The 10,190-nt window shown below is 43.3% G+C and overlaps 1 protein-coding gene across 1 annotated transcript; it reads left to right on the top strand.

The window, feature by feature from the left end:
* The first annotated feature begins 6,795 nt into the window (after window positions 1–6,795).
* LOC146558610 (uncharacterized) lies at window positions 6,796–8,247 on the top strand. The gene is made up of 2 exons (XM_085247069.1): window positions 6,796–7,068; window positions 7,958–8,247. Exons 1-2 carry the CDS (start codon window positions 6,809–6,811, stop codon window positions 8,226–8,228), a joined length of 531 nt encoding a protein of 176 aa, XP_085103195.1. The 5' UTR covers window positions 6,796–6,808; the 3' UTR covers window positions 8,229–8,247.
* Window positions 8,248–10,190: the final 1,943 nt, after the last annotated feature.

Genomic DNA, 10,190 nt, shown 5'->3' with positions numbered 1-10,190 from the left:
GTGTGAACGTAGCCTAAGTCTGACACAGTGCTAAAATTAGGCAGCTTGCTGAAGGTGACAGCTTTTAATTGCAGTGATACCTGCAAGCACAATAACCAGGTCTGAGTCTAAAGGGGGGCATGGGGTGTAGTAGATCACTTTTGTAACCCTATTTTTAGATTTAAAGTAAAATAATATAAAAATACATTAAATCATATTAATTATTGAAAATCTTAAAATAAAAGCTTTTTTGCAGGCCAATAAAAATACACATAGGCCAGTAAAACCCACATGCTCTTTAAGGCTTACAACGACATGCTGACACTCATTCACTAGCACGCTTATTAAACACACATTCAAATACAGATACAGATACACATTCACATGAACACACACCAAACCTACTTCACTGAGCAGATAAAACACTCTCAGAACTCGTTTAATGTAAGAAAGCATCCCAAAATAAAACTAGAGTAAAGAGCATTTTATTTTATACCTTAGTTTAAGTTGCATATTTCTATCCATCCATTCTGTTCTGCTTATCCTTATCAGGGTCACCGGGGGGCTGGAGCCCATCCCAGCTAACACAGGGTACACACCCTGTTTGTATTTAAGAAAGTGTTTAAGACATTAAATGTTAATATGGTACGAAAATACAATAAAACGGTTTTGTTTTTTGGACAGATGTATGCGGTTAATTAGCATTGCAAGTGGATAAGATGCTTTATGCTGAATTAGATTTTTCCTGGCTACCATCACAGACTTCTCACATTTTCAGTTTGAGTAATTTGTATATGAAACACAGTCTTCATTGTTATTTATTTGCTTGCTGTTTTTTTTTTTTGACTGATTATTTGTAGCTGAGCCAAATTTTGACAGTTTTCTTTTCTAGTATTTCACTATCTTCAATGCCACTGTGGGCTGTAGTGGGAGATACATTGCACTCAGGAGAAACTTTATCAGCCTTACAAATTCGGAACCATATTGCATTTTTCTACTTGCATTGAGATGAATGAGATGTTTTACCAGCAGATGGAGCCAATTCTGTTCCTACTGGGGGCAAAGGCAGATTTTACATATCTCAGTATTTCAAAATCTCCACTTTTCTTTGATAACTGATAGTATTTATTCTTTATTTTTTTTAAGACAAGGACACATACCATCATTACTCTGAACCCTTCTGTGAAGGTACAGTGAGTTGAAAACTCATGTATTATATATTTTCAAATGAAGAAGTATTTCTGAATGCAGCTATTTTGTACAGAAAAGCTAAGCCACAGGAATACACCATCTCTTTTTTTTTGTTTCCTCTGCAGTCTGTTCACTATTTAAAGGAAAAAGGAGACTGCTGGACAAAGAAGACAATATTGAGGAAGGAGTGAAACAACTGGATGAGTGCAAAACCTTTCATTAATGGTGCCCTGGTCAGAGAATAAAACCTTTACCATTGCATTGAAAAAAATGAATAATTCTAATGAGTAAATGCTTTCAATAAAAGCAAACAGTTTATAACAGCTGACATGATTGACTGATTGATTCAATTTATTTATACAGCACCAAATCACAACAACAGTCACCTCAAGGTGCTTTTTATTGTAAGGTAGACCCTACAATAATACATACAGAGAAAAACCCAACAATCCTATGAGCCCCCATGAGCAAGCACTTTGGCAGCAGTGGGAAGGAAAAACTCCCTTTTTACAGGAAGAAACCTCCGGCAAAAGCAGGCTCAGGGAGGGGCGGCCATCTGCCACGACTGGTAGGGGTAAGAGGAGGAAGACAGGATAAAAGACATGCTGTGGAAGAGAGCCAGAGATTAATAACAAGTATGATTCAGTGCAGAGAGGTCTATTAACACATAGTGAGTGAGAAAGGTGACTGAAGAAGAAATACTCAATGTATCATGGCCATTATTACAGTATAACTAAGGAAGGATACAGGGTCACCTGATCCAGCCCTAACTATATGCTTTATCAAAAAGAAAATTTTTAAGCCAATATAAGAGAAATATGCTCTTTCTTTCTAGTCCCTGTCAGTACTCTTGCTGCAGCATTTTGGATTAACTGAAGGCTTTTCAGCGAGTTTTTAGGACATCCTGATAATAATGAATTACAGTAGTCCAGCCGAGAAGTAATAAACGCATGAACTAGTTTTTCAGCATCACTCTGAGACAGGATATTTCTAATTTTAGAGATATTGAGCAAGTGTAAGAAAGGAGTCCTACATTGTTTAATATGTGCACTGAAGGACATATCCTGGACAAAAATGACTCCAAGGTTCCTCACAGTGTTACTGGAGGCCAAAGCAATGCCATTCAGAGTAAGAATGTAGCTGGTCTAGCACCTGATCTAGCACTTAACACTCACTGACTGCTTTGTTAGATGCACTTTACTGTCAGGTTTGGCACAAGCAGGACCCAAATGCATGACTTTCTGTATGAACACAATGCATTTACAGCTAAAATTACAACAAAGGTGCCAGTAATCCACAGTGCACATGTTTCTCTGTGTGTCAGTTCCCAATTCCTGTGCAGTGATTTTCCTCTGTGGTGAATGTTCCGCCTCCTTCAGTGTCTATGTACATTAGTGCCCAGCTCCCTCCACACGTTTCCGCAATCCTCCTGGAAACAAGAGACGCTACAGTAAGTACATTCCCAAGACAACCACCCGACAAACACTTTCACCTCACGAGCAGGAGACCTGACTGTGTTCATCATACAAGGACATGTAAATGGAGAGTCCTCTTCACACACCAAGGTCAGTTATGCTGTTCCACAGGGTTTGGTGCTAGGACCAATTCTGTTTACATTATACATGTTTCCCCAAGGCAGTATCATTAGAAGACATAGCATACATTTTCACTGCTATGCAGATGACACCCAGCTCTATCTATCCATGAATCCAGATAACACACACAAATTAGTTAAACTGCAGGAATGTCTTAAAGACATAAAGATCTGGATGGCCGCTAACTTTCTGCTTCTTAATTCAGATAAAACTGAGGTTATTGTACTCGGTCCTGAAAATCTTAGAAATATGGTATCTAACCAGATTCTTAATCTGGATGGCATCACCTTGGCCTCCAGTAACGCTGTGAGGAACCTTGGAGTCATTTTTGACCAGGATATTGTTATGTTTACATACACTGCTAAGATGGTGAAGGGTTGCTTTACAAGGGGGACTGAATATGAACATATACTCAGTTACCAGTAGGGGGCTCTGTGACTAATAGTGATAGAAGGATAGAAGAAGAGAAGTGTATTGTGATATGTTTTGGATGGCTAACTACTGCTGAATACACATTCCATTATAAACCAAGTCGTCTCCGTTCTTCTGTCGAAACACCACAAATTGGCGACGAGGATGAGTATTGCAGTATTGCACTATTGCAGGCCAGGTGGAAGCAGCAGTCAAAAACGCTACTCTACTCTCCACACCCGGCTCGTTTCCGACCGCGCCTGTTCAGACAGTCAATGTGGCAAATTCCCACTCTCACCAGAGGAGAGGACCTCGCCCTGCTAAAGGCTGCACTCCAGACCAACGCAAACGGGGAGGTTCAAAGCAGCAGCAGCGGAAGTGCTTCAGGTGTGGTTCTCACAAGCACTTAGCTAATGATAAAAACTGCCCGGCTGCTTCTTCAAAATGCAACAACTGCGGGAAAAAGGGACATTTTGCCAAGGTATGTAAGTCGTCAGTCAGTGAAGTGAGAGAAGTAGTGGTTCCAGAATTGGCAGTACTGTGCATGCAAGATGCTAAAATGATGGCAGCTATTCAAGATAAGCTTACCTGCACTGTCGACATTGAAACTGTACAAGGTGGTTCTAAGACGGTAGAGCTGATAGTAGAAAATGGAGCTTCTGTGTCTATTCTGCCAGAAACTATCTACAGACAGTATTTTGCAGACTGTTCACTGGTGCGACCTAAAGTCAAACTAGTTACTTATGCTAAAGATGAGTTAGCTGTGATGGGTTGTCTGCCTGCATCAGTTGCACTGCATGCACAGAATGAAAAAGTTCCTGCTTCCTTCTACATTGTCAAAGCTGGTTCCCCGCTATTAGGCCTCGATCTCATTAGAGCACTGAACGTCTGCATCGTCGGAGGCAAAGTGGACCGCATTCAGGATGAAACTGCAGATGAGCCGGATTCTACTAACCGGAAGTCTGCTGTATACAATGTTGATCCTATTCCACCAGCTCAGCTTGGGTGTGTTAAAGGGTTCATCCATAAAGTACAGGTAAACAACAATGTGCAGCCTGTACGTCAAAAGCTGAGACACCTGCCATTAAGTGTACGTACAGAGGTATCAGCAGAACTCTCTCGCTTACTCAAAGCTGGCATAATTGAAAGGATTGATGCAGCTGAGTGGGTGAGTCCTCTGGTCGTGGCCCGGAAGCGCAAAAGGGAGTTGAGACTGTGTGTTGACCTTCGTGAACCCAATAAAAGCATCATTACTGACTGCCATCCTCTTCCTCACATGGAGGATCTGTTTTCTGAGTTGGCGGGTGCCACTCACTACAGCCAGATTGACCTGAGCTCAGCATACCACCAATTACCTTTGCATCCGGAGAGCCGCAAGCTGATTGCTTTCATCACTCATGAGGGACTGTTCCAGTTCACACGTGTTCCATTTGGCCTAGCATCAGCACCTTCGGCTTTCCAGAAAATGATGCAAACAGTCCTGAAAGATCTGCCTGGTGTTCGCAACTACTTGGATGACATCATCGTCTACAGAACATCAAAGGAGGTGCATGATACACGCCTGCAAGCTGTTCTCCAACGTCTCAGAGACGTCGGCCTGCAGATTAATACTGGGAAAAGTTCCTTCTGCCAGTCACACATCACATTCCTGGGCCATGTAATCTCAAAGGAAGGCCTACGTCCAAGCCAACATCACCTTACTGCTATTGCTGAGGCTCCTACTCCAAAGGATATGGCTGCATTGCGCTCATTCCTGGGTTTGTCATCCTGGTTCCGTAAATTTATTCCAGATTATGCTACACTGGTGGAGCCACTGCGACAGTTGCTGAAAACAGACATGAAAGTTGAACTCCAGTGGAACGAGGCAGCACATGAGAGCTTCAGTAACCTGAAAAAACTCCGTCTGGAAAGTCCCGCACTTGCCGTCTATGACCCTGACTTACCTGCTTTTATCACCACAGACGCATCAGACTACGGGCTAGGCGCTGTGTTGACACAGTTACATCCAGATCAAGTGGAGCGGGTTGTGGCATTCGCCTCCCGAACACTGTCTCCTGCTGAATGAAAGTACTCCACTACAGAAAAGGAGGTGTTAGTCTGTGTCTGGGCGGTGGAAAGATGGCGTACATATGTATGGGGCCGCAGATTCACGCTTCGCACTCACCACCAAGCTCTTACTACCCTTCTCAGCACCAAAGGTATGGACAGAGCTGGCATGAGAATCGCACGATGGTCTGCAAGGTTGATGTGTTTTCAGTACGATGTGCAGTACCGTCCTGGGGCCCGTTCTTCGTACGTCGCTTACTACATCCAAGATCAAATAACACATCCAAGACCAAATCATCACGCTAAACGTGAGCTCGCTAATCTGGTTCTCCGAACACACCTGCTGTTGACGATTAGTACAGCTGGATGAAGTAATGTGAGATCACTGGGTGTCGTAAAAAGGGCTACGCATCGATAGTAGAAACATTGATCGGCAACCCTCTGATTGGTCTGCGAAAATGTCGAAGGAGAGCGCTCAGTATTTTTCGGCAGCAGAGCAAGAACTCTTGAGTGAGGGATTTCAGGAGTTTCAGAGTTTAATCAGAACGCAAGGGAACACTGCAAAGGCTGCAAAAGCAAGGAGAGAGGGCTGGCAGAAAGTTGCTGACAATAAATGCGAGGTCCCTGCGAGAAAAGGTAATATGCCTCGCACACGAAGGTCACCAGGGCATAGTTCGCACAAAGCAGCGGCTCAGAGAGCTTTACTGGTGGCCATGCATGGATACTCAAGTCCATGCGATTATGTCATCGTGCTCTGTCTGTCAATCGTGTGACAAAACGGCCAAAACTGCTCCTGCTCCCCTACAGCCGGTTCAGTTTCCAGATGGTCCCTTTCAGCATGTGGCCGTTGACATTGTTGGACCTTTTGACCGTGGGTCGCAGGACTGCAGGTTTGCTATCACACTGGTCGATTACTTCAGCAAATGGCCAGAAGTAGCCTTTACTTCATCAGCTACTACAGACACTGTTATTAGGTTCTTGTCTTCAGTTTTTGCACGGGAGGGAAACCCTTGTGAGCTTACGACAGATAATGGACAACAATTCACTTCATCTGCTTTTGCTGATTTCCTGAAGGAAAGGGGCATCAAGCACATTAGAACAAGTGTGTATCACCCTCAAGCAAACGGGTGTGTTGAAAGATTCAACAGAGTACTGAAGGACTGTGTTCAGGCTGCACAGGTGTCCCAGAAGCCGTGGAAGCCCGCCGTAACAGAATGCTACAGCTCATGCAACAACTGGAGCAGCTCCGTTTCAGCTTCTCAGAGGGAGACCAATGAGAACAAAGCTAAATGTCCTGCCATTTCCCAAAGACACAGGACAGTATGACCAATGCAGGGCCAGAGTCTTTCACCAGCAATGTAACAGTGTGTTCACACCGAACGCGATGGACGCGAATAAAACGCCCCAAACGCCCCTAATTTGACGCGTGTACATTCGCGTCTCAACGCGTGTCCAAGAAAAATCCATCGCGCGTCAAAATATCCGGAAATGTGGGAGGAATGTGGGAGGGAGTTGTGCCAGACCTGGTTTTGCAAGATGGCAGCTATCGAGCTAGCGCTTGATTGAAGAGAGAGTCTCCCTTCTCTATGTACTGTGGAGAGCAGAGCAGCAGCGTAAAAGACGTCCTCGCCGTACCTGGGTCCATCAGGTCCTCCAGAGGCATGAGCAGTTTGGTGAGTTTCACCACTTGCTCCAGGAGCTGCGCCTGGATGACGGCCGATTCCAGCGCTATCACCGTCGGCCAGTTTGAGGACCTGCTTTCCCTCGTCGGTCCCAGCATTGCCCGCCTAGACACCAACTACAGACGCTCAATCCCACCTGCAGAGCGCCTGTCCGTCTGCCTGAGGTTAGTAAAACTATTTAATACGGTAGTCCTTTATTGATATCTGTGCTAATATGCTAATCCATCCAGTTATACACTGCTAACATGGATGTGCTATGCTAACAGTGAATGCTGTCGGTGTTTACTGAAAGCAAACTGTGGTACAGAGACGACTCTTTATAATATTTCTAGTGATACTCAGAAGCTCTCATCAAGTCCCGATTTAATTCGATTTATGCTGTTATCAGTGTTTGAATGATAGCATGGCTGTGGTGTCACATCAATGTATGCGCTCGGTGTTTGCTGATATCAAACTGTAGCATTAGGACCACTGAGTTAACCTTTGTAGTGATACTCACTCCTTTTTATTTAGACCTGGTTTAATTCTGGGATAGTTGAATATTTGTATATAATCCCTGCAGCTGTCAGACTCTATAGCAGGGGTCACCAGCCTTTATTAAAACAGAGTTAGATAAAACTGTGAACAGTTTGGTTCATCTCTAGTTACATGGTTCTATCTTGATAAGCTGTCTTATCACAGATTAATTTTTCAAAATTATTAATGATTTAAGCAAGGAAAGGGCTACATGTCAACACACAACTCTTTATTTCTATTAATGTCTTACTTCATTCCTACCTGATTGACATGTTTAGGAATTATGAGTGATTGGCTCACTGTAGTTGTGAAAGTTGCTACCAATCAAATTATGATATGTTAAAGTTAAAACAAAACACAACTGTTTTAGATATTATCTAATATACATTTTGTAATTATCCTTATAATTACAAAAGGTTTTATGTAAGATTCATGTTTTGTGATTTAAATCTGACATCACAAAAGTATTTTGGAATTTGAATGATGTATTTTGTAACTGCAGTACACATAATACTGATTTTGAACAATTTTGTCCAGGTTCCTTGTCACCGGGGACTCCTTCAGGACCATCGCGTTCAGTTTCAGAGTCGGTGTGTCCACGGTGAGCCAGATCACCCCCCAGGCAGCGACGTCCATCTGGGACTGTCTAGTGGACGACTTCATGGCTGTGCCTTCACCTGGAGACTGGCGCTCCATCACAGAGGGATTCCAGGAGCGCTGGAACTTTCCTCTGTGCTGTGCAGCTCTGGATGGGAAGCACATCCAGACAAAGGCACCCCATATATCATATAGGAGACACACACATTGATATACACTAAATATTCATTTCATTTATTTTTTGTGGTGCCCAAATTGATGCACCTGCTTGATTTTGTTTAAACAATTATTGCACACTTTCTGTAAATCCAGTAAACTTCTTTTCACTTCTCAAATATCATTGTGTGTGTCTCCTGTATGATATTTAACTGACATTTTTTATTGTAACAACCAACAATTTATACAGGAAAATAATGTCTATTAACAAGGTTGCCCAAACTTCTGCATCCCACTGTATTAGTATATTTTGTCATTAGTATAATATGAAATAAATTCTACATGTGTCAAGTTGTGTGCCAACATTTGCTGTGTAGTAGAACTGAGACATTAGTCATTATAAAAATTTATTTGAAATAATATTAAAAGTCTCAAACAGAAAAACATTAAACATAAATATATAAAATATAAGAATTTACAGAGAGACAGGAATAAAAAGGACCAGCTGCTCTCCAGAGCAGGAACAAGGCTGAGGAGGAAATGCTCCATTGGAGACTGGTGTGGCCTCTTCAGGGACTCCAGGATGGCCAGCTCCACCGCCGATGGACCGTCCTGGGACCCGTCCCTCATCTGCCTCGGAGCCGTCCTCCTCTGTGGGCCTGTAAAACAGCACAAAACACAAAGAAATGAGAAGGCTGCTACTAGATTTTAATTTCAACATTGAAAAAAAAAAAAAAAACAATAACAGGATATAATCAGATTGGTTGTAGATATTTAGTAAAGGTGATCACAAGGGAATCCCACCAACTAAAAAGGTATCAGTGCTTGCTGTACATATCTGTGGGTGCAGCAGCAGGAGCTCAGGGACTGGGGATGCTCTGCTGCAGAATCAGTTGGTTCTATCAATACAGTATTAAATGTTAACAGGTTGGATATAATAATCGTAGAGTAGACAGTGGTCCCTCATTTATTGCAGGGGTTCTCAGAATAACTAGCCCCTGGTCACAGTTCTCACAATTGATTCTCAAAGTGCAAACCTTTGTAGATTGCAAAACGTAAAAGTATTATTATGCCGCGGTTTGTCTTCATCTGCCCGCCACTTTCATGCGCCTTTTTCCCTCACGGTGCAGGTGTCTATTTCCGAATGAGGCTCATAGTTATGGGTGTTTTTGTGCTGTTTTTTCTATTGGACGCGATGGTTATCAAAACCAAACGTGATAAATTTGGCAAGCGCAGGAGATTTGTCAATCAGGCTGCAGAATGCAATGCTGTACTGTGCAATAAAAAATCAGCGAAAAAGCAAAGCAGTGACGGATGAACAGCGGGACCACTGTGTGCTGTTTATTAATAAACAATAAAATATATTCCTAAATGATAACATGCATAAAAGCAGAACGGTATTTGTACGTCAGTGGGAAAATAGCGGTGGCTTGCTAGCTTTTGTGCGCCTTCCCCGGGTCAGTGAAAACTTTCAAAAGAGAAATGAATGAACTTACCAGGTTGCCCGATCTCTTCACATATCTTCCTCCAAGCTCGGTCCTTTTTATTCCTGTCTCGGTACTGAAAGCAGCTGGTGTTGTACAGCTCCGAGTTGTTTGCTACCGCATTGATTAGCCTTCCCCTCCATTGAAGTATGAAAGGCTTTGGCTGGATCTGCCCCTTTGACCTAGGTAACAGCCACGTCACCAGGCTCCTGATTGGTTGTCGCGGCGCGATTTGACGCTGGAGTTCAGATTTTTCCAACTCGAGCGGTAGACGCGAAACGCGCATATGCACAAAATGCAACACAAAAACTCACGCGCGTGGTTTTATTCGCGAGTCAGACGCGCTACACTGACGCGCGTTTCACGCGTTTTCGCGTTTTCGCGACGCAAATCTGCTTCCGAATTTTCGCGGGACCCGCAATCGCGCGTCATCGCGCCTTTCCATTGACTTTACATGTAAACCTGACGCTCTATTCGCGTCCATCGCGTTCGGTGTGAACACACCTAAGAGTAAACGCTACACTGATGCTAAG

This window comes from Mchenga conophoros, linkage group LG15, assembly GCF_057382185.1.
Source record: "Mchenga conophoros isolate Kocher_MC1m ecotype Shallow Benthic linkage group LG15, M_conophoros_male_GT1.1, whole genome shotgun sequence".
Lineage (NCBI taxonomy): Eukaryota > Metazoa > Chordata > Actinopteri > Cichliformes > Cichlidae > Mchenga > Mchenga conophoros.
The sequence above is the reverse complement of the archived record's forward strand: the minus strand, read 5'-3'. Positions and strand labels throughout refer to the sequence as shown.